The 26,477-nt window shown below is 34.5% G+C and overlaps 1 protein-coding gene and 1 pseudogene across 1 annotated transcript in view; both read right to left on the bottom strand.

Annotated features, from left to right (window-relative positions):
* The window catches only part of LOC109093889, a 31,602-nt pseudogene extending 10,611 nt beyond the window's left edge, over positions 1–20,991 (bottom strand).
* A 3,807-nt stretch (positions 20,992–24,798) lies between these two features.
* The window catches only part of LOC109093890 (exocyst complex component 7-like), an 18,305-nt gene continuing 16,626 nt past the window's right edge, over positions 24,799–26,477 (bottom strand). The window contains 3 exon segments of the mRNA XM_042734863.1: positions 24,799–25,099; positions 25,176–25,309; positions 25,445–25,486. Of these exon segments, the coding sequence (XP_042590797.1) occupies positions 24,997–25,099; positions 25,176–25,309; positions 25,445–25,486 (279 nt within the window). The 3' untranslated portion in view covers positions 24,799–24,996.

Here is a 26,477-nt window from a genome sequence, read left to right as displayed (position 1 = left end):
TGAAGATCTGGTGGTGTGTCACTGACGGATTTCCCTCCACACACTAGAGACCAAATGTAATTGAAACGCTTTAAACCGTGCAGCATACCAATTAAATTGTATAAAATATTAAATGTAAATATGTTTATATTATTTTGACACATACAATTTTTTTTAAACATACGTACTTTTAATATTATTTTTGAAACACAATATTTAAACAAATATTTTTAATATTATATATTTAATATTATGGTTTAAATGTAAATACTTTACAATTATTTTTGATAAACAATATAGGAATAAATATTTTTTATATTATCTTTTTTGATAAACAATATAGGAATAAATATTTTTTATATTATCTTTGAAAATCACAACATTTAATTCTATAAATATTTTTTATTAATATTTATTATTATTTATTTAAAACAAATTAATTGTTATTTTAATATAATTATCATAAACAATACTTGAGCAATTATTTAAATATTATTTATTATAAAAATACTTAAATGTATTTAATATTATTTTGTTAAATATTTTAAATAATATTTTTGCCAAAAAACTTTTTCAATGTAAATATTTTTATATTATCTTTGACAAACAAAGTACTTCAACCTTATTATTTTTACATTATATTTTATTTAGATATTTACACATACTTTTACTATTGTTTGATACAAAAAATAACTGTAAATATTTTTTATATTATATTTAAAAAAACAATTTTGATTAAAATATTAAAACAAATATTTTTTATATTATCTTTGATAAATAAAAATAAATAACAAATAAATTTCAATATAATTTATCAAAAAAAAATCAGATTAAATATTTTAATATTTTTATTATACTATATATTATATATTTTTATTTAATATATTATAACGAGTTTTGTATTATACTAATATTATTATATATTTTTTATTCAATATATTGGTACCATATCATATATATAATATATATATATATACACACACATAAAAAAATACAAATATTTAAAATGAAATTAAATGAAATGAAATAAAATAATCATATCTGGAGTTTAGTACCTGGCCCGCAGAAATGAAATGAAATAAAATAATCATATCTGGAGTTTAGTACCTGGCCCGCAGATCAGACACCTGCTCAGTAAGTTGTCCAAGTGTTTTGGCCGTTCCCACGATGTCTCGTCTCTCTTTCCCAGCACAGAGCTCGCCCACTTTACCCGCTTCATCCAGGATCTGACGGATGGCCTGCTCGCCCGGGTCACCTGCAGCGGCACAGCATCAGCAAACAGACATCTGAGACTCTCAACGTCTGTTTCCTCGTCTGATTGTTTTATCAGATGTGTTTCCTGGAAGTACCTGGCTGGGCGTGTGGGTCTCGGAGCCAGTTCTTGGCCTGCGCCATTTTGGAGTCGATCAGAGCCAGAGCTCTCTTCATAGCCTCTGTGTCCTGCAAACCATGTCCACAAAATAAAACTCACAGTCCTGCATCAGGTGAACACAACAGACACCTTGTGGTGTGTGTGTGTCTTACAGTTCTCACCTGTTTATCAGGGGGGGTGTGGGCGGTGCTGATGGTGGGGTCTCCTCTCTGTCCTGTGTTACTCTGTGTGAAGTTTATGTAGCTCTCTGTGTGTGGTGTGTGTGTATCTACTCGGTGTGTGTGTGCCCCCCCAACGTGTGTGTGCCCCCCCCCCCGGCCGGACCCCCCCCCCCGGCCCCGTGTGTCTCTGTGGTGTGTGTGTCTCTGTGTGTATGTGTAGTGTCCTCTGTGTGTGTGTGTGTGTGTGGTGTGTGTGTGTGTGTGTGTCTCTGTGTGTGTGTGTGTGCATTTATCTCTCTGTGTGTGTGTGTGTGTCTCTGTGTGTGTTGTCCTCTGTGTGTGTGTATGGTGTGTGTGTCTCTCTCTCTCTCTGTGTGTGTGTCTCTCTGTGTGTGTGTCCCCCTCTGTGTGTGTGTGTGTGTGTGTGTGTGTGTGTGTGACTCTGGGGGGTCGGGTGTGTGTGGTGTGTGTTGGTGGGGCTGTGTGTGTGTGTGGTGTCTCTGTCTCTATAAATTTAAATAATTGTAAATAAATTAGATTGTGTGTAAATGCTGTGTGTGGTGTCATATGTGTGTGTTATATCAATCTCACCAATCATCATAAATAATTGCTTTCCTTACCCACACACAGAATAAAAATGAAGTAAACCAACCACAAACAACTCATAATTGTGTGCTTTTCTCATCCACAGAGTGAAGATGATGGAAGTTGACCAGTGACAAGTGCCTTTATAAATTGTTTATATAATCAACTGACATGGTAAAGTGGGGTAATATAATGGGTGGGTATAACAATTTAAATCACCAAATAATGTCAGTATTTAATATTATTTTCTATATATCAAAAGTGAATAGATGGAAGTTAATCAGTGAAAATAAATACATTTAATGAAGTATGAAGCATTTAACTGAGGATAATGTTCTAATTTAACGCAAAAAGCATAATTAAGTTAATTATAAGCAAATTAAATAAATTAATTACATTAACTTGCTGTTGTAAATAAGTTGAAACATGAGAGTAAATAGCGTAGTTTAAATTGAGGAAGACGGCTGCGACAAAGCTATTTGAAATTAAGAAAATAAAATTAGGATAATCTTTGAACTTGCTGTGTAAGGGATGAAGCAAATTTTTAGATGAGGAGGGAAGTTTATGTGAGAACTTGCAAAAGAGAGAGAGACCGTTAATAGATAGAGCAACTGAACTAAAAGACAATTTAATAAATCGTGCTGAAATAAATTGACCGGGAGAAAAAGGGAGAGAAAGAGAAAGAGGGGGAGAGAGAGAAAGAGAGAAGGAGAGAAGAGAGGAGAAAGCGATGATGTGAGCGAGAGAGAAGAAAGGAACATGAGAGAGAGGAAAGAGGGTGAGGAAGGGAGAAAGATGAGAACCAGATGAGAGAGCAAGAGGCGAGAGAGCAACGCGAGAGAGAGAGAGAGAGAGAGATCTAAAGCTGACTCGAGCGAGTTTGTAGTATGACCTTTTTTGGTTAAAAGAGTCATCAGCTGCTGTTTTCTAATGCTGACTCACAGGAGATAAAACACACACACACACACACACACACACACACACACACACACACACACACACACACACACACACACACACACACTTGTTTCTGTGAATTGTGGGGACTTTTCATAGACTTTAAAGATAGACTTTTCATAAGACTCTAAACCTACCCCTTACAGAAAACCTGTTTGTATTCTTACACTTATAGATAAACATATTTTACTGTTTCTAATCATTTTTTCCCTCGTGGGGACCACAGGCCCCCCCAAAAAACGATAATGTGTAATTAAGCACACACAGATATTCGGTGTGCTTTACTGAGTGATACTGAGGCATCACAGCAGATCAGTTTCCTCAGAGATGAGATGTTTAACACTTCTGCAGCGTCAGACTCGAACCCACAAACCTCACAGTTCCTCTCATGATGAAACACATCTGTCAAACCCACTGCCTTTGGCTCTTCTTCAACCTGGACTATGTATCGTCTGTGCTGTATTTAAGTTCATTTTTTAGTTTGTAGTCACATTTATTGATTATACCCTGCTTAAATAACCCTCTTAAACCAGCCTACGGTGGTTTTCTGGTCTCAGCAAGCCATCAAGCTGGTCTTTTAAAGGGACTGTGGGCTGAGAGACCACATAAAACATCTGAGACCGGAAAACCACCTTGGGCTGGTTGAAGAAGCTTTTTTAAAAGGTACAAAGAGAAGACAGGAAATGATGTGGAGGAGGAAATGATCGGCTCAGGTTATTCACACACCATTCTGAAAGTATTAGAGTTTTAATTATTATTATCTTGAGTGATAAGAGCCTACATTCACACACACAGTATTCAGAAAACAGGATCTCAGAGCAATACCAGATTAAACACACACACACACACACACACACACACAGCAGGACAGAGACATGTTAAACATTAAACAGAGCCATCAGTGAGCCCTCCCTTCTCCAGCATTAAATCCTCAGTTTATACTAGATTTTTGCCTAATATTTTTTTTTTTTTAAATGTGCATCAAAAAGTTAAATCGTGTACAGTAGTTATTATTTTTGCTGCATGTTATATATTTAAAAGTATATAAAACAAGCATATAATTTTGTTAATAAATTATAATTATTATTTTAACAATATATATAATTTTTTAATAAATTGTATATTTTTAAGCAATATTTTTTATTCAGAAAGGATGCATTAAAATGATCAAAATTGACAGTAAAAGATTTCTGTTTCAAATAAATGCTGTTCTTTTAACTTTCTGTTCATCTGTGAATCCTGAAAAATAAAATGCATCACGGTTTCCACAAAAATATTGTGCAACACAACTGTTTTCAACATTGATAATTATCATAAATATTTGGTGAGAGGCAATATTAGAATGATGTCTGAAGATCATGTGACACTGAAGACTGGAGTAATGATGCTGAAAATACAGCTGCACATCACAGAAATAAATTACACTTTAACAGAGATTCACACAGAAAACAGCTGTTTTAAATAGTAATAATATTTCACAAATTTAAAGTATTTTTGGTCATCCTCGGTGAGCATAAACAACCACCATACTGGTTATCAACTATAACAAAATAATTAAATTAAATAAAAAAATGTCAATTTCTAAGTCACTGCATCCCTAATACTCACTATTTTATTATTTATTTTCATATTTTTAGATGACTTGATGCTGAAAAAAGGAAACTTTTAAATTTCTGCGATGGCGATTATGAAACGACAAGCAAATCACACGTGAGATCGTCTTGACATCTAATGCTAAATATAATGCAGAAACTTATCTGTAAAGCTATAAAAATAAACTTGACTTGAATTGAATTAAATCGTCTAATCAAACTGCGGCGTTTAAACTCCGTTAGCAGCTCCGTTCTGTTAGCATCACACACGAGTGACGGGACAAACGCCAGCAGCCATCACTTCACTTCACTCCAAATCCCCAAACCTGCTAACACACACGAGAGAGAGCGCATGCGCACAGATCCTTACCTTCTACAGGGAGGAAAACAAACCCAGAGAGGAGAAACAGAGCACACATTTGAACAAGAACGAGTGAAAAGATCCACTGAGAGACAAGAGCAAACAAATCAAGAAATAAAAACACTGTGATGCACAAACACAAGCCTACTTCTCACTAAAGCCACATCCTTCAACCTCGATCTCACCAAACCTCTAGATTTCATCCCCAAAATTATAAGAAAAACAAGAAATATTATTATTAAAGAAAATGAAGCCTATTTTAGAACTGTTAAGATTTTAGGATTGACATTATTTATATTTTTTATATTTATATAAAACATAATTATTATATTAACATTTGCATATTGTGTATGCAATGTGTACCCTTTATTTTAATTTAAATAAATTCCCTTTACCATAAAGGATTATATAAAAATCATAATATATCATAATTACAAAAAAAAACAACTAAAATTACTTTCTTTTTGTCCCATATAACAGTAATGAAAATGTGGGGGTAAAATTGCTTAATTGTCATGATTAATTGTTACATAAAATCTTATTTTTTTATTTATATAAAATATTTTTATTATATAAATATATTTATTATATATACATTTACATTATTTTTCCCTGCATTTTGTGTAATGCAAATAAATCATTTTATTTTAATTTAAAAAAATCACTTTACTGTAAAACTATATAAAATTAAATGTATATTAGAAAAAAAAAACTAAAAAAAAATACTAAAATGTCCACACTAATTACAGCAATAAAAATGCTCTTTAATTCAATTAAAATAATTGAATAATATTTTTAACCACATAACAAAAATCAAAATATTCAAAAAACGTCATTCCATATCATTACCATAATTCATAAAAACTTAATATTCAAAAAATTTATTCCATTTCTGTCCCATTCTTTCTTTGGATTTATTTTTTATTTTTTGGAGTGGAATGCGTTTTTTTTTTTTTTTGGGTGGAATGTGTTTGTGAGACTGATTCATACTGATTCCAGAAGCTTTGAAAACTGTGATATGCTGATATTTCCACGCATGCAGTAATGAATAGCATGCAGCTCTAGAGAAACAGGTTCATACGACACATTCATTCCCAAAACTGTTCAACCGCATCATTGTTACTCTTACAAGTGAGCAAAAAGCAACAAACATTTGAAGCAAAAGTCTTCATTTCCAATGTATCTTTAGTCCAAAAGTGATCTGGAAGAACTTGTTATAGTTTGCACAAATACACAACACACAAACACACCTGTATTTGCAAACGTCTCCCTTCAAATCTAGATTTAAAAATACTTTTACAATTTATTTTTCATGTTCAAACCAACACTAGAGTGCATATGCATGCATGATGTATAATCTGCGTAATGAATAATATAAGGTCACAGACTCGTGCATGCGTACAGTAAACTGCATCTTGTGTGTTTGTGAGGTGGGTTTATCCTGCATGCATGTAAAGACACCGTGACCGTTGCCCTCTCACACACCTTATTAGCCCAGGCGTCCTCGTCCCAGGACGTGAGCTGCAGCACGCGGATGATTTCATTGATTTCGGCGCTCATCTTCTCCACGGTGAAGTTCCTGTTCTTCAGCGCCTCCTCCACACCTTTACCCTGAGACGTCCTGGTCGTCACGAAGATCTTGATGCCTGTGTGAGACACCAACAGATACGTTCTGCTCACCGAGGCTGCATTTATCTGATCACAAATACAGTAAAAATTGTGAAATATTATTACAGTTTAAAATAGCTGTTTTCTCTGTGAATATCTGTTAAACTGTAATTTATTTATGTGATGTGCAGCTGTATTTTCAGCATCATTACTCCAGTCTTCAGTGTCACATGATCTTCAGAAATCATTCTAATATGATGATTTGCTGCTCAAGAAACATTCTGATTATTATCAATGTTGAAAACAGTTGTGCTGCACAATATTTGTGTGGAAATTGTGATACATTTTATTTTTCATGATTCACAGATGAATAGAAAGTCCAAAAGAACAGCATTTATTTTAAAATAGAAGACTTCTGTAACATTATACATGCCTTTACTGTAAGTTTAAAGCAATTTAATGCATCCTTGATGAATAAAAGTAATAATTTCTCTAGATCTGTGAGGTCAGAGGTCAGTTCAGACCTGAGATGAGAACGGGCAGCAGCTCCTTGACGGTGTTCATGGAGTTGACCAGCATGACTCTGTGCTCCTGATGAGTTAATTCCTGCTGCCGCTCGTCAATCATCTTGGCCATCTTCGTCATGCCTGTGAACACAAATACAGTCAAATATGTGATGCTTTTATCTGGTAAACAGGGACTGATTGACCAGTTTAGTCCAAAAGTAGCATACTAACTGAAAGCACCACTCGAGATCACTTTAAAAAGCCAAACAATAAATGTGAACACAAAATAAATGAGATGATGAGAAAATCTAGTGAAATATGAGCAGCAAAATTATAGACAATTATAGAAGCAAAACAACAAAAAAATCAGATGCAACATGAAGCGTTAAGCAATAATTTGGGATAATTTGTTAAATAGAAAGATCAAAAGAAACTGAAAGCTTTTGTAACATTATAAATGTCTTTGCTGTCACTTTCCATCAATTTAATGTATCCTTGATTAATAAAAGTAATAATTTATTTAAAAAAAAAACTCTACTGAACACTTTAAGGTTGGTGTATTTATATTGATATTTCCTAGAAATATTTTAATATTTTATTGTAAATATTTTAAATATTTACTATTTTTTTTTGCTAAAAGAAAAAAATATAACAATCTGGAAAGTATTCATCTATAATGCACTTTAAAAAGCCAAAAAAAAAATCCCCAAAAAACACACAAATCAGAATTTAAACAATTTAAAAAATAAAGCACATTTTAACAGTAGCTTATTTATATTTCCTAGAAATATTGAAATAATTTATTGTGGATATTGTTACTATTATTTAAATTTTTTTATATATTTTTTTTATCTTTACTAAAAGAGAAAATGCAACAATCTGGAAAGTATTCATCTATAATGCACTTCACAGAGCAAGAAAAACAAACACAAATCAGAAACAGATAACAAACAAACAGGAAATAACATAGGAAGTAACATAATTATAGAAGCAAAAAAATAAAAATAAAATCACAATAAAAAAAACAACATGCACAAGGCAACAACTCAACACGTCCAAATTCATCTGTTTTTGTCCTAATCAGCCACATAATCATGACAGTGTGAAGCCCCGCCCACAGTGAAATCTTATTGGTCCAAATCCTGCTCCACATAACTGCATATAAAACACGGCTCATGTTGTTTTTAATGTGCTTATAATATTCAGATACCTGGTCCCAGGTTCTTGGTGTAAGTGACCAGGTCCTCCATGGACTCCACCACCTCAGCCACGGTCAGATACTCCAGAATCCCTTTACACACACGGATGATCTTACGAACCTGAGATCAGGGAGAAGAGCACATGTTCTGTCAGCATCGATGCACGAGCTCAGACGCACAGGGATGAAGGCATTGAATGGTTTTAAAAGCATCACACCTCGGCCTCATCGAATGTCAGAAGCAGGTCAGAGGTTCCGGACAGGATCCCGCGGGACCCATCGATCAGATAATCTCTGGCTTGGACAGAATACGGGTCGGCCTTCAGCATCTGAGCCGCCTGAACCAGTTTAGTGCACGCGGTCTCAACCCTACAGAGAACACGACCAAACAGAGCGAGAGAGAGGAGAGTTAGTTACGGCCTTTCTTATGCTTTCACATTCATCTGACTGTCTCCTGAAACACTCAGTATCTTAGAAGACTCTTCTGCTCACCGAGGCTGCATTTATTTGATCAAAAATACAGTAAAAATTGTGAAATATTATTACAATTTAAAACAGCTGTTTTCTCTGTGAATCTATGTTAAAGTGTAATTTATTTCTGTGATGTGCAGCTGTATTTTCAGCATCATTACTCCAGTCTTCAGTGTCACATGATCTTCAGAAATCATTCTAATATGATGATTTGCTGCTCAACAAACATTCCTGATGTTGAAAACAATTGTGCTGCCCAGTATTTTTGGAAATAAATATTTATAATGTATATTTCCTAGAAATATTTTATTGTAAATATTCTAAATGTAAAAATAAATAATCAGCAGTCTGGAAAGTATATACCTATAATGCAACTCCATCAATTCAGAAACTGCATGAAAACAATGGCAGTTAATGCAAATCATTACTGACTGGTTTGCAAATTTCAGTACTTTCAAATCATGAATGCATACAATGCAAGTCACGTTTGCAAATTTAACAAAACCTCATCTATGTCAACCAGCTAGATAACATCATCTTGGCGTCAGATAAGTTTGCAACAGCACAATGTAGAACATCACAGAACACCTAATGTTTACATTTGCAAGCATAAAAATGGATGCAAAAGAACAACCGATGTTGAAATTTCAGTGCGCACAGATCATATGCATTACATGTGCTGAGTCTGTATAGTTCACCGTCAGCCTCTCTCACTCACGTAAGAGTGACGCATTAAGCCCCAGTCCCCACAACACACTTTTTCATAGTCAGCCCGCTGCTAAATCACGTTTTTTCACCGTGACGCATTAAGCCCCACCCCACAACACTCCCTCATTACAGCCACACACACCCCCACACACCACACCCACACACACACACACACACACACACACACACACACACACACACACACACACACACACACGTCCTATTCATCTGTGTCTGACTGTCATCAGGAGGGTTTTGTTGTAGTTGCAGAATGGAGACTGGTGACATATTTCTCTGTGGCAGGACAGACTACAGCAATGTCACTACTTTTTTTTTTTTTTTTTTTTGTGTGTGTGTGTGTGTGTGTGAGACAGGAGAGCAAGGTCACGGCTGTGTGTGTGTGTGTGTGTGTGTGTGTGTGTGAAGGCTACAGTAATGCATATATATTTTAATCAGCATTACTGCACCAGGCCACACAGGAACACACTATATTTATAGGGAAGCAGAGGTTGTCCATTATGTGTGTCAGTGTTTCCAGTAATCCATACGTTCCTCCTGAGTCAGGGATCTGAGCACAGCAGAATGAATTCACGTATGACTCACAGCAGCTGCGCAGGAGCTAAAGCTAAAGGCTTTCAGACTCGTCTAACATGTCGCTATTGTAAACAAATCTTGTTTGAGCACACCCCAACCATAAGAATGACACAACACCTGAGTAAACAGCTCAAAACAGCATGCCTGCGGGCTCTGAGATCAGCAACATCAAACTCGAACAGATAAAACTCCGTGAACCAGTCCTGCTGGTCTGGAGATGGTTCATGGTTCAGGAGATTTTCAGCTATTTCCTGTTTTAGTTTATTTAGTTATTCCCTAAACAGCACTGTGATACACAGATGTTTGTGGAAGCTGCTGGACTGTGTTCCTGAGGGACGTTCACACTGAGGGTCATCTGCAGTGATAAATCAACTGAAAGCCATTCATTTTCAGTGAGAGTTGGGATTTCACTGTGATTTGAATCATTCAATCACTGATTGTATAGAACTTCTAAAGGATTTGCTCACTGACTCTATCTGTTTGCAGCACTTAACATCCCACAAGAGAATCTGTTTGCAGCACTTAACATCCCACAAGAGATGAAGATTATCAGTATTACTGATTACTTCAGAAGACTTTAAACAATGTTATGATATTTTATGGTGTTTTCGTAGTTTTTGAAGCATGCAAGCTCCAGTCTCTCAAGTCAAAATCACAAATAATATGTTGAATAAGGCAAAAGAAATGCCTTTGATTCAGAAGATTCAATGTCATGAAAATGATTTGGTTCCAGTACTTTTAAAGACTGCCTAGCCTACAACCAAAAAGACAAACCAAGAAGAACAGAAGACTTGGACTTGAATCGTATTGTCCTTTCTGAATCTTAAAAGTGCCTGTCTTCATTTTAAGAGTGCAAAAGACCATCTAATGCGTTATTTAAAATGTCTTTTTTGTGTCACACGGGTTTAGAATGAGTCGACGTGGCATTTATGGGTGAACTGTCCCTTTAAGTTGAGCTCAATTTTTATGCAAATGAGCAGTGATGTAATGCAGACAATTGATACATTGTTACATGTTGATAATGTTGCCTCGATAAAGTCTCTGGTTTGTATGTAGATGCAAATCAACTTCAGTGTGCACAACCCTTATACTGTACAACACTAATAATTCTGAATGATCCGTACAGCATAATAATTCAGAATTCAAGAGTAAAGCAGAGATTGTGTATGATTTCTGAGGCATTAATGCATGTAGAAGAGCTCTAGTGCTCCTCTCGGGAGGTGTAGTTGTGTCCACATCTGATTTATTAGTCAACACACCTGCATTAGAGCACTTCCTTCCTCAACACACACACACACACACACACACACACACACACACACACACACACACACACACACACACACACACAAACACACACACACACAGATACACACACACACACACACACACACACAGACAAGCATTCCATACGAATCAAAGCCATGGCATTTAAAAACACAGAAAAAGATGAAATAATACAATGCATTCAAGATGTGCATTTTATAAGTTCATGCATTCCATACGAATCAAAGCCATGGCATTTAAAAACACAGAAAAAGATGAAGGAAGAAAAGTTTAGAGTTGTGAGGTTGATGTTGCACACAGATTTTCATTTAAAACTAAAGGCTGATGCTGCAGACAAAACACAGAGTGCAGTGCCATTATTCACACAGGACCACACACACTTAACATGCCTTCCATGACCTTTACCTTCAACAGAAGGTGTGTGTGTGTGTGTGTGTGTGTGTGTGTGTGTGTGTGTGTGTGTGTGTGTCTTACTTTATAAAGGCAGGCGGCATGTCTCTCCTCATGATGGCAACACACACACACACAAACACACACACACACACACACATTGAACACACACACACACACACACACACACACACACACACACACACACACAAACACACACACACACACACAAAGAAACAAAAAACAAACACACTTTTACATTTATTTTTTCTTATCATTTCAATAAAATTGCATATACTGTAGCTGCATATCAAACAGTTAGAACTTACTACACTTTTGCATTTATTTTTTCTTTATATTGTCCCCAATGCACACATTCACAATGATATTTTAATCAAATGAACATTTATCGCAACTAAACGGTTGTGACTCTGTATCTCTAGCTACACATCATCTTATAAACAAGTCAATAATTACGCTGATTTAAGTCTCTCAAGCAAAGTACAAAATAACAGCTGTTACGACCGTAACGACCGCTTGGCTCTCGTCAAGCCAGCAGGACCTTTCATTCAGAGTCATTTCAACATTTCCACGTCTGTGAGTCAGTGTTTAATTCCAGATAACCACACGAGCAGGTCTGCTGTCATCCACATGACTTCATGTTTGGTTGGTCTCCAGCATCTGCGGGCTGACAATATGGTCTCGCTTAGGAAACTCAAGGCCACGTTCAACCGTTTTCTCCCAAAAATAGCTCACTGATGTGATTTCAATATGATGCAAATACCCAAGTCTGTCATTCTCAGCATATACGTGCAGTAGCCTGCTCAGGTCTATAGTTTATTTCTGTAATGTGATGTGAAATAAGTCCGCTTTCACATCTCTGTGTTATTCTGGTCTCTAGAGAAGACTCAGGTCCCTCATGAGTCATGCTCAGACAAATCGTATAATACATGATGCTGGATCAGAGAACATTCCTCTGTTTTTCACTCGCTCTCTGTCCACGTTTCCTCACAAAAGAGAGCAGTGTGTTCTTTACGAGCTGCTCAGCTAAAATAGAAACAGTGACGGGTGCCTGGAAGTTCACACCACTCACATACCAGCCGTTTGTGTTTAAAACACACACACACACACACACACACACACACACACACACACATGCTGCTGTCAGGTTACAGCATTCCTATCAGACAGGAAGAACCAGTTTAGTCAAATCATACACTAGTTTAAAGGGATAGTCCACCCAAAAATGAAACTGTTGCCTTTCAATCTTTCACTATTTTCTGTGGAACATAAAAATAAATTTATTGCATAAATTCCAGAATATTCTTCATAATACAGACTGAGGTCATAAAGTAAAAACATTCATTAATTTAAATAAATTAAAATAATGTAAATAATTAAAATAAACTTAAAATAAATCCAAAATCATTTCAAATTTGTACAAATTAATTAATTAAAATAAATGTACAAAAATATTTAAAATAAACAAAAAGTTGTAATAATTTAACTTAATTAAAATAAAAAAATAAAAAAATTAAATAAGTAAAAATGTATTATAATTAATTAATTAAAATAAAAAATATTTGAAATAACTGACATTAATTGAAATAAATCAAAAATAATTCCAAAGGACTAAAATTCATTGCAACTAATTAATTAAAAATATTTCAAATAAAAGTCATTTAAAATAATTCAACTTAAAATAAAACAAAAATAATTTAAAATAATTAAATAAAAAAATGTAATAATTAAACTTAATTAAAATAAATACAAATGCAGAAATTTAAATGAATGAATGAATGATATTCATATATTCCAAGTCTTATAAAGTCCACTAAACAAAATTTAAAACAGTTCTAAGTGAATATCATAAATCTTGTTTGCAAGCTGTTCATCCTTTTCAATGTCAAATCCAACAACATATTTGAATAAAGTGAATAATTTTGACTTCAGGAGACTCAAAATATAGTGCATGAGTAATGTGAACTACTTCTGTTTTCATCATTTTTGGAACTCAGCAGCTTCATTACGACAGTAAAAACATCCTCTTTTGTTTACCACTGAAGAAAGACGTACGGGTTTGGATGGACATGAGGGGAGTAAATGAAGACTGCTACTGAAGATACTGAAGAACAGTTCATGCTGAAACATCACCTAATGATGAAGTCACTTCCTGTCACTCTCATTATAACGCTGTCAGCTCTGCACACACTCACAGCAGCGGATAAAAGGCTTCACGCAGAGTCCAGAACACTGACGGTCCAGCGGCGGAAATGTGAGGACAGTCTGCTCGCGTCCGGCTAACAGACGGCTCTTTGTACATGCTTCTCAATGCTCTACACACACGCTGAGAAGAGCCCTAAGAGCTGAAGAGCTCACACACACACACACACACACACACACACACACACACACACAGACACCAGCACACACACACTACACACACACACACACACACACACACACACACACACACACCCACACACACACACAGACATCACACACACACAGCACAGACACACACACACACACAGACACAGACACGACTGAACACACACACACAATCACCACACACACACCACACTTTCACCACACGACACACACACACACAGACACACAGACACACACACACACATGACACACACACAGACACACACACACACACACACACACACACACACACACGCAGCTCCTGTGCTCGTCTCTACTGAATAAGACAATCATCCACAACCATCTTATTTTAAAATTGAGTTATTATAGCACCGAATACCATAAAAATACTTGCATTTGGAGTAAAAAGAGACTAGAGAAAACTCTATCATGGTGGAAATTGCAGAAACGCCACTTTGATTAGATTAGAGTTTCTCTTTCTCGCTCAGCAATGGATGCACTGCAGTGAATGGGTGCCGTCAGAATGAAAGGCCAAAAAGCTGATAAAAACATCACAATAATCCACAAGGGTCTTCTCCAGATGTTAACTGATGGACTGGAGTGCTGTGGATTACTTGTGGATTATTGTGATGTTTTTATCAGCTGTTTGGACTCTCATTCTGACGGCACCCATTCACTGCAGAGCATCCATTGCTGAGACACTGATGCAATGCTACATTTCTCCAAACCTGATGAAGAAACAAACTCATCCTGATCTCGGATGGCCTGAGGGTGAGCAGATTTTCAGCTAATTTTCATTTTAGTCTCCGCTATCCCTTTATGGTTTTTAAATGCATCATAAATAAACATGCTTGCGGTGCAAGTATGTCACGCAATGCTTCACGAAAGACAACGTTCTGTTCCTTGCAACAATTTCCGCTTCCAAGATAACATCAACTTCTCTAGGATTGTAAACTTGTTGTGACGTCTGTCTTCTACAGAATCATATATCGTCTGTTATATAGTTATATATGTCTTTATGTAGCACATAAATGGGATTTTTACCTCTTGAACCTACTGTTGCACTCTGTGACATGATTAAGCTGTTGATAACCAGCACTAATAGAAGTCAAGGCACTTCACAGAAACAAGAAGTCAATCTTTAACTGGACTCCTGACGCCAGTCCAACAGATTGTAAACCATTTCAATTAACTTCATAAACCACAGCCATCCTCACTAACCATAACATAATCCATTCCTTTCCGCATACAAAAGCAATAAATTATCTGGCAGCAGAACAACACTCTGTGATTGATGTGAAAACTCTGTCGTTCTGCATGAATGAAGCTCTGCTCTCGTTTCCAAACCTGACCTCGGACACATTATCTCAGCGTGTAATTAAACTGCTTCCCCGGCTACAGGCTGATGATAAACGTTCCCTTCTGTGAGCGCTGGCTGCATGGAGAGAGACTCTATATCTGTCCGGTCGGTCCGAGACACATGAACAACAACAGACTCACAGCCTGCGCTGGAGCGAATGCTGAGGAACAGTTTAGTTTCTAAAAACCCTCTCCTCTCCTCTCTTCTCTCTCAGCTCTGAAACATCTGCTGGAACATTTTAATCCTGAGACTTCCGGACGCGCTGAGCTTCCGTTACAGAGAGACTTCCTCAGATCACGTCTGCAGAGAGCAACGCTTCCAGAATCCATTCAGAAAGCTCCAGGATGACTATCTGAAGTTCTATAACAAAAATGGGCAAATAAATAAACCTCAAATTTGAACACAGAGAGGAATAATTGAGGACGGGCCACTAAATAAAAAAAAAAAAAAAAAAAAAAACCACACCTCAGGAATAATTGAGGACGGGCCGTTGAATTATTAGAAAAATAATGCACACCTGAGGTGGTGATGTGGTCACGACGTGAAGCGCAGTCAATTATTCCACTATGGTTACCACACCTCAAGACATCGATCAGATGTTATATTTAAAAGGATTTGTCCGGTTTTTGTACTTAAATCTCTATTGTGAGTAGGATTATTTCTTCCGCTTCTCATCCAACGCCTCTTTTGCTGGTTCCAAAACATCATTTTAAAGCTGATAATGGAGGCTTGAGCCGTTGATAGCATTCTAATGCAGTTATTAATGAAGTTATTAAAAAGAGAACGAGAGAGACAGAGACACAGAGAGAGAGAAAGAAAGAGAGAGAGAGAGAGAGAGAGCTAGTGTGAATTAGGCTTGCTTTGTGAATTTTTCTGCTGTTGGTTTAATTACATTTTATTAATCAAAAAGCATGTCTAATTTATTAAAGTAAACAACAATTGATTAAAAGTTTAACAAAAATCATTTTAGAGCCTGTGTAATCTACTTTATTTATTCCCAAATTCTGTCAACTTTTTTTTCCCCCAGTTTTTTTTTTTCATTTTATTTTATGTTTTTCTGGATTCAGTTTTAAATTAAATTAAGTTGTATAAATCATAAGTCATGCCTAATTAATTTAAACCTATACAAACTAATAATTTAAACGTATACAATTTATTAAGTTTAATAAAAATGTCATTTTTAGGGCCCTATGAAATATTCTGTTTGTTTTGAGGTTTATTTATTCAGAATTTTAATTTTTCTGGATTCTATTTTTTATTTTACTTTTTTTTTTAATTCTGTCTGAAAAAACATTTTATTAATCAAAACACCTGTTTAAGTAACTAAAGTCATGAAACGTATACGATTTAACAGCAACTGATTAAAAAATTCAACAAAAATGACATTTTTAGGGACCTATGAAAGAAAAACAAAATAACTTCCCCAAAAAAAATCTTTTTCTTCTTCAATAATTTCCGGACTCACTCTCAATTAATCAATCTATCGAATTTTAATAATCAAAAAACTGATTTGTGCATAGATGAATGCCGCTTCTGTTTAAGGTAATGAGATGTGTGTGGTTGAGATGATGCTGTTTCGGTCTAAAGCAACTTCCTGCAGAAGCTTTCTAGGAAGAGAATCAGGTCTAAGATCTCCAATGTGATTAAACCATCTGGAAGTCCATGTTTTTAGGGCTGGAACAAGTGCAATAAATGGAAAGATGAATAAACACAACTCCTTTCTCCTTTGGTGCCTTTCTTCTAAAAGGAATCTCCTAAAATCAGAAGTGAAGGAGTTCATGACCTTCATCAGCAGCAGTGTTGCCTAATCCAGCCGCAGTTCTCTCACTTCACAAAACAAAAGATACCCGAAAGAAGACACTGACCACAAAATATGTGCTGCTACGGCAAACGCAAGAGAAGTTCATTCATAATCCATAAAATTTTTAGATCGGTGACACATCATGGAAGGCAACTCACTGACTTCTGCCTTCAAGATAAAAAGAGTTAAGAATCTAGAGATGGCAATGCAAGAGAAGTTCATTCATAATTTATACAAATATAATTGCAAAATATACTGTATATTTTAATATTTAATAAATGTATAATTATTATTAATCTTTTATATTTTAAATAATTTATGTAATATTCTATTTTAAATTCATGTTTTTAAACAAATACATTTTACAGATTTTATTATTCTACTCAGATGGGTGAAAAGAAATGAATTAATTAATATTTTAATATTTAAAAAAAATATATTGTATCATTACTTTTCAAATAATTCTATTTTTAAATTATTCTAAATAATATAAGTATTTGAAATTCATGTTTTTAAACATTTTATGATATGTATACATATTTATTTATTATTGTACTCAGATTAATTTGTTAAATAATATTTGTAAATATAATTGCAAAATATTTATAAAATATATATTTTATATAAACATAAATATAATTTTTTTTTATATCACATAATTACTTTTTAAATAATTTATTTAGATTTTTAAATTTAAAATGTTTTTTTTTTTAAATAATGTTTTTAAACAATTACGTTTTATATGTTTACATTTTTATTTTATTATTGTACTTATATGGTTCAAAAGAATTAATGTTATGTTTGTAAATATAATTGCAGGTTTTAATCACATATTAATTAATGTAATTAATATTTTAATATTTAAAATTATTAATATTACATATTTACTTTTTAACATTTGAAATGAATGTTTTTAAACAATTACTTTTTATATGTATACATTTTTATTTTATTATTGTTGACTGTTAAAAATAAATACTGATGTTTATTTTTTATTCAGTTTAATTATGCCATGCTCATGCCATTCTTTATGACTGATAATGTTCTCATTTCACAGAAAAAGCAGGATAAATGTACATGATTCAGCGACTCTGATGTGTCTCTGCATTCTGTCCTGGAGAGTCACTATGAATAGTTCACTAGAGTTCATTCAGAATCAATACATAATTTCTATTAAGCACTCTGAGCTCTGATATCCCATCTGAAACTACACTAAACACCACTAACAAACCAAATTACACATATAAAGCTTCAATATTGTTCTATATTGAGCTTCATGCTATAAAGCACTCTGAAAATCTCAGAATAACCTGAGAGGAAGATGATTGACATCTGAAACCACAACGGCATGAAATATCTGAGAAAACAACATCCTTTAAAGCTGCACAGACAGGAAGTGTTTGACAGGGTGGGGTCACACTTACACATGCAGACTGAGACACCTTTAGACGCCTAAATAACTCACGACCTTATCTGACTCAAACCTCAGTTTCTCAGCTTTAGTAGATATTAAGTTACTGTGAGACAGACTCAAAGGAGGAAAACCACTGTCCTTGTTATTTCAGGAGTCTAAAGTTAACGCTGGACAGCTGCTAAGAATAACTGAAGAGCAGCAGTGTGTTGATGAATTTAAAGGCTTCTGAAGGTTTTGTTTCCGTTTTAGGTAACCATACACACACACACACACACACACACACACACACACACGCCAGCAGACAGCTGATAGAAGCACTTCTGCAGAATCTCTCCAGGACAGACTTCCCTTCCTCCGTTTAAACACACGAGACTGGAGAGACTGACAGCAGATCAGATCTGTCATAATGTGAAAACCAGGGACAAAAATTAACTAGGGCTTGTGGTCACCGCAACAAAAATAATTATATATTAAATTAATTACAGATCTGTAATTTATTATAATTTAAATCTATTATTTTACAAAAAAAAACTATAAACAAAAAAATTTATTATAAAACAAATTTTATTTTATTAAAAAATAACATTAAATTAATAACATTAAAATTATATTATTGTACTGATGGTCAAAAAAAATCAATAAAATTTAAACATTAAAATTACATAATTTTAAAAAAAATTAAAAAACAATTATGTAAAAAAAACATCAAAATAATACATTAAAATTTAAAAAAAAAATCTTTTAAAATCATTTTAAATACACACACATATATATACATATAATATTTCAAATTAATGTTTTTATATTATATTATATATATACATACTATTATCTATAATATATACATATAATATTTCAAATTAATGTTTTTATTTGTATTCTTATGTTTATAATTATTTACATACTGTTATATATATATATATATATACTGATACTTAATATACACGCATACACCACATTTATATATATATAAAATTAATTGTTTTCATGTATAAAAATAAAAACAAAAAATCAGAAAAAAGAAAAACAGACATCAGTGGCTGTATACAGCATAGAATTTTATCATCTAACAAAATTATTACCACTTACTCTATTCAATAAAAGGACAAAACGTGATTCTGTTCTATGATTTGAAAAACATTACAATGTCCCTGAAACCAATTCCAGGAGAAACGGTTGCCCTTTATAAATAAATGGACAAAACGTGAGTCTGTTCTATGATTTGAAAAACGTGTGCTATTGTAAAAATGTCCCTGAAACCAATTCCAGGAGAAACGGTTGCCCTTTATAAAGTCTTCTGACTCTGGTTGGGGCTATAGATGTTAAAGATCATGTGGTTTGATATCTTCATGAACCGCTCTGTGGTTCTCTGAGGTTAGTCAGACGCTGGTGAGAAGAAGCAGTCTAAATGAATGCTCTGCATCTCAAATGAAAGACCCTGCATGAAAGAATGTGGGTTCAGACCACACAACACTCAGAGTTTCCAAACCCTGCCAGACAAGACCCAGTTTTGGTTCCCCAAAGAACCTTCCAGCGAACAGTCAAAAGAACCATTTTTTCTTGATGCATCAAACATTTTAATGAAGATTTTCCACTATGAAGAGAGTATGATGTAAAAACTTCTTTAGATACCAATAAAACCTTTATTTTTAAGAGTGAAGCACTGATTCGTGTACTTTCACTGTGTAACCTTGAGCAGCTCAGCTCTTGCTCCTGAAGCAAATCATCAGCTAAAAGACTAGTTTCATGTTTTTGGTCAGATATCAGATGCTCTGAACGGCGTGTCGTGGCGCAGCGGTGTTTCAGTGGGCAGAGCGAAATCCGAGAGGAAAAGGAGGAACTCGGCTCGGATCAAAGCCAGAGAGAGAACTTCGGGAAACTTTCGCGGATACATTAACACCAAACAGCGATACTTCACATCCACGCTGAGAGTTTTATAATGAGAGTAAACCCCGAGCTCTTACCCGGACCAGGTTACTGACAGCTGCCTGCACAGCGGCCACGGGAGCGGTCAGGTCCGGGATGGCTTTCCCGTCCACCTCTCCCTCCTCATGCATGATGACCAGATGAGAGATCTGCTGGGCCACCGGCTCCAGGATACTCTCGATCGTCTTCGTGTGAAAAACCGGCATGATGAGACCTTAAGAGAAGGCAAACTCTCTTTCCAAGTGTGTGTCCAGACTCCCCTCTCCGAGACGATCCACCTCAAGAACACACTGACTCTCCTGCATGCAACTAACTATCGTGGGAAGCGACTCGTCTAGCGAATGAATCGCTCGTCGGAGTCGGATCTTTTCAGTTCGCAAAACGATTCGTTTGCGCATCGCGCTTCACGAGTCAACAACTCACCGAATTTGACAACGTTTGACATGTATTCACTTAAACTAAACAATTCTATATGTGTGATTGTTTTGTTACCAGTTTTTTTTAAATAGTAGTAAATAATTCTATTGTAATAATATCTTTTTAATGTCACTAGAAACTATTCGAATCTAATAAATATACAAAAAAAAATTAGTTAAATTATTAGGTTTACTATGAAAAAGCTATAGGCCTACCATACTAGCAGGACTTTTTTACATTTTAGACATTCAGCAGATGTTTTTATCCAAAGCAACTTACAAATGATGCCAATTTTACATTTTAGACATTCAGCAGATGTTTTTATCCAAAGCAACTTACAAATGATGCCAATAGAAGCAATCAAATCCAACAAAAGAGCATAATATGCAAGTCTCGGTTAGCCTAACACAGTACACGTGGCAATATATATAATATATAATAATAGGCTATATATAATATATATTTGTGTGTGTATGTGTGTGAACCTGGAGCATGGGTGTATTTGTAGCAATATCAAACAATACATTATATTGTAAGTAAAGATCATGTTCCTTGAAAATATTTTGTAAATCTCCTACTGTAAACTTAATTTTTGATTAGTAATATGCATTGCTAAGAACTTTTTTTTTTTTTTTTGCACCCTCAGATTCCAGATTTTCAAATAGTTGTTTCTCGGCCAAATATTGTCCTCCTAACAAACCATACATCAATGGAAAGATGATTTATTTCAAATAAAATTTCTAATTAAAAAAAAAAGACCCTTCTGACTGGTTTTGTGGCCCAGGGTCACATAAAACAAAACGTAAATAGTAGCCTATTTAATTGTCTAGACTTTGATTCAGTACATAGGCCACTAAATCCTTTGCTATTAATCGCTATGGTAGCTATTCTACTGTAACATTTTTTGTCAGTGAACTCTGTTTATCTACATACACATTTATTTTAAACCTGTTAAAACCTCTTGGAGTACGTGATGACGAATTCTTTCTTTGGACCGACTCGTTGAAATGAACCGTTCCAAAGAATCGATTCGCGGATTACACTCAACCTAAACCTCCCCGGTGACGCATACTCTCCATCCACCAATCAGAAAACAAGCGCCGGCGCGCCCGCGAATGCGATTGGTTCGCGCAAACGTCATTCTTCCTGATTGGCTCCGCCCACAACCTTTGTAGCGTTCGCTAGAGACGCGAGTCCTTGCCAAATTTCGTAATACATTCTCATCCCCTAAAAAGGAAACTTGATTCTACTGTTCTGGATGAGAAATTCTGAGTGCCAGGGTCCACCAAAGCGGGTTATAAATCTATTTTCATCTTTATTTACAGCAAGATCAGTAAACAAAAGCCAATGAAACAATAGAATTAATTATTTACACTCTGAACGGTTTTCATAAACAATAGGCCTTATTTACTCACTGATGATCTGATAAAAATATAATATAAATAAAATATATAACTATACTATACAATGATGTATACTTTTTGCTATATATAGGCTATATATTCATATTTTTGTTTGTCATGGCATTGTCATAACATTTGTACTGGGACAGCTACTTCTTTAAAGTTTTAACATGAATTAAACATTATTATTTACTGATGAACAAACTTGTGTTGTGTTGAAACTCTTGAAAACTCAAATGCATTAATGCATATGAAGTCAGGCGGTTGAAAACAAATATCATTATATAATTTGTTCATGTTGCACATTCCAGATCGGAGCAGGTTGCAGCTTTCATCTGATCACTGAAATAATAATAACAGGATCTCCAGCTGTTTCAACCCTGCAGACGCCTCAAACAGCCCAAGAATTCACCCAGAGACCCTCAGCAGCTGCATGTCCGAATATGGAAGAGTCCGAAAAGAAAGAATTAAGGAAGACAGTTTAGAGAGCACAGAGTAAACACGTGCGTGTGTGTGTGTGTGTGTTTACGTGCTCACCTCAATATAAAACAGCAGATTCTGCTTTGATCTCATCTATAAAGTGACACACATGAATGCAATGTTGTCAGATTGTTTCAGCAACGTTACACAATATATTTGAACTAGTTAGTTGACTTATATTTTATTACTACATGAAGCACTGTTTGGTTTAGATTATATGACTATTTATGAAAATTGGTCTAAAAAATAATCGACAAACTAAATTGCACCAAAAAAAAAAAAAAAATAAATAAAAAAATTAAATCAAAAATAAAAATAAATAAAAATATTTTATCTGTAATTTCTTATATTAGAGCTGAAGTAACTGATGTGGCATGATGCTGACTATTTTTTGCAGCAACTCAAGCAGTCACATTCCAAAGTGTAACTTTGCCAATAAAAACTTGGGTTGTGATATAATGTTTGATTCTATGAGACAGATCTTTATTTTTAGAGTTTATATCACACATTCTGTCCTTTCTAAATATTTTTAGCATTGGTCAGTAATGTCACGTGTCGTTAATGTATCATCTTTTCCAATATTGTTCATATACCACAGTCCAGCAGATACAGTTACCTTGAGCACACACACTCATACTAATGTCATCTGCAGGAGGAAGTGTGAAGAGTGCGCGAGATGTAGAGTTGACGACGTCATGCATGTACTGCAGTGTCTTGTGTGCCATCTAGTGGCTGAATAAGAAACTGCAGCGGCTGAAGATTCGCTCCCAGAAAAACAGCTAGGCCTGCTTTAAAGGGTTAGTTCACCCAAAAATTAAAATTAGGCTGCGTTTTACTCAGCCCCGAGGCACCCAAGGTGTATATGACTTTCTTCTTTCAGACGAATCCAATCGTAGTTATATTAAAAATTGTCTTTCAAGGTCTATCATTGCAGTCAGCGGGTGTTGCATTGCTTCAGTCCAAAAGATGTGAAATAAAAAGCGCCCTTCCATTAAAACTGTAGCGAATCAATGTGCTCCGAGGGGTGAACAACAGCCTCCTGTAGCGAATCAATGTGTTTTTGTAAGATTGATATCCATATTCAAAACGTAATAATCAGTTGAATCTAACTTGCGCTTGCTGTTGTGAACTGAAGCAGTTTACAGAAGACTTCAAACACACTAAAAATCACCAAAACACAGAGAAAAGTTATTTCTACACAAAAAGAAGCTCTGATGTCATAAACGGAGACCAAAAAATTTTCAAATGAAAAAATAATAACAAAAAATAATAATAAAAAAAAATATAAAACAATTTAAAATAAAAAAAAAATTAAAACATACTAAAAATATATTATAATGGTAAATAATAATAATACATTATTTTTAATGGAAAGATATTTTAAAACAAAATAAAAAAAAAAATCATAAAAAACAAAATATAAAAAAAAATAAAAAAATATAAAATAAAAAAAGAGCAGGAATGAAAATAATGATCTCATTATATAATAAATAAAAAAACAAAAAAAATATATTATTAAACTAAAACAGAATAAAATAAAAATGTAAATAACATAATTACAGAAATCATAAACAAACAAAATATATTATCTAAAATTATAAGAATTAAAAAAAAAAATATTTCTAATTATTACAAATAAAAAATAATTAACAATTTTATAATTATAAATGCATTATTATTCATTATCATTGCGCAATTTATGATGTTTTTAATGCACACGACACCAGTGTATGTAATGTGTGTTTGTTTCTTTTCTGTTTCTTGTTTTTTGTTTCTTTTCTGTTTGTTTCTGAGTTTGAAACATACTTCAAGAAACTGAAGAAATCTGCAGCAGAGGTTTCAGGAGTGAATTCTCTTTATTTACTGCAGTTAAACCCCCCCAAAAACATATTCATAAATACATTTATACAAAAAGCAAGCAAAAACGAACAAGCACGTTCCAGTTGTGTAGTGTGTTATGAAGCAGACCGTCTTACAGGAGACAGTAGCTCATGTATGAGAGACTCCGTTGCTATGGTGACGGCGTGGGCGTGGCCTAAGCTGAGGTGTCAAAGAGCTTGTCAATCATCTCCTCCACCTGCTCCGCTGAGTAGCGGTGGTACTTCTCTGGGTTTTTGGTGAAGGAGATGTTCGCGCATCTGTAAAAGCATATACCCATGAGCTCAGTGCTCCGCTGTGTTCTGATTGGCTGGTAAGTGTGTGTGAAGGTCTCACCGCTGAAGGAAGGCTCTGTACGCCTCTGACACCACTCTCTTCTGAGCCTGACGGATGGCGTCCCGCTGCTCTTTATCAGGAACCGCCCAGCCCTGCTGGATCTTACACAGCTCCTCCAGACCGTCATTAAAACCCTGCAAACACTTAGTTAAAGTGTTGCTCTCACCTTGAACTTGTCCTTGATGATCTGTCGCTCCTTATGATCCTTGATGATCTGTCGCTCCTTGTCTTTGAGCTGCTCGTGTGAAAAGTTAAAGTGTTGCTCTCACCTTGAACTTGTCCTTGATGATCTGTCGCTCCTTGTCTTTGACCTACCCGTATGCTGAAAACCCAACTGCAAAAAAACTGCATCATCATAAATCAAAAACTAATATAACAAATACTGTATGCTTGTAACGCATGGACCAAGATTTGCATCTGCATTTGTGCAAGATTATTATAAAACAAAAAATAAAATTGAAAAAAAACCTTGAAATAAAATGAAAACAAAAAAAAAATAAAAAAAAAAAAAAACAAAAATTAAAAAAAAAAAAAAAAAAAAAAATAAAAATAAAAAAAAAAAAATAAAAAAAATAAAAAAAACTAAAAAAAAAAATTAAAATAAAATTAAAAAAAATACTAAAACTAACTTCTTAACTAAAATTAAAGTGAAAACAGAAAATATAAAAAAAATAATAATCTAATTCCAAATTTTACTGAAACTAAAAGGAATCAATAAAAATGGACATAAACAAATAAAAATGACAAAAACACAACAAAATTACTAAAACTTTAACTAAAGTTAAAATGAAAATATAAAAATTAAATCTTAATAATTTAAAATATAAAAAAATGTAAATAAAAATGAATAAAAAATATTTAGACATTAAAAATAATCAAAAACTACTAAAAATGATGAAAACAAAATTACTAAAACTTTAACTAAAGTGAAAACAGAAAATAAAATATAATTTAAAATATTAACAAAAATAATAAAGTGTATCAAAAATATGTTTCTGGTCTAGTTATCAGTGTTTGTGTATGTGTGCATGCGTGTGTGTGTCTGTGCGTATATGTGTGCGTGTGTGTTTGTGTGTGTGTGTGTGTGTGTGTGCGTGTGGTGTGGTATGTGTTTATATGTGTGTGTGCGTGTGTGTGTATGTGTGTGTGAGAGTGTGTGTGTGTGTGTGTGTTGTGTGTGTGTGTGTGTGTGTGAGCATGTGTTTTGATATGTGTGTGTGCGTGTGTGTGTGCATGTGCACGTGTGTATGTGTGTGTGTGTGTGTGAGGTGAGCGTGTGTGTGTGTGTGTGTGTGTGAGCAT

Source organism: Cyprinus carpio, chromosome B12 (assembly GCF_018340385.1).
Source record: "Cyprinus carpio isolate SPL01 chromosome B12, ASM1834038v1, whole genome shotgun sequence".
Classification (NCBI taxonomy): Eukaryota; Metazoa; Chordata; class Actinopteri; order Cypriniformes; family Cyprinidae; genus Cyprinus; species Cyprinus carpio.
This window is presented reverse-complemented; position numbering and strand designations above follow the sequence as displayed.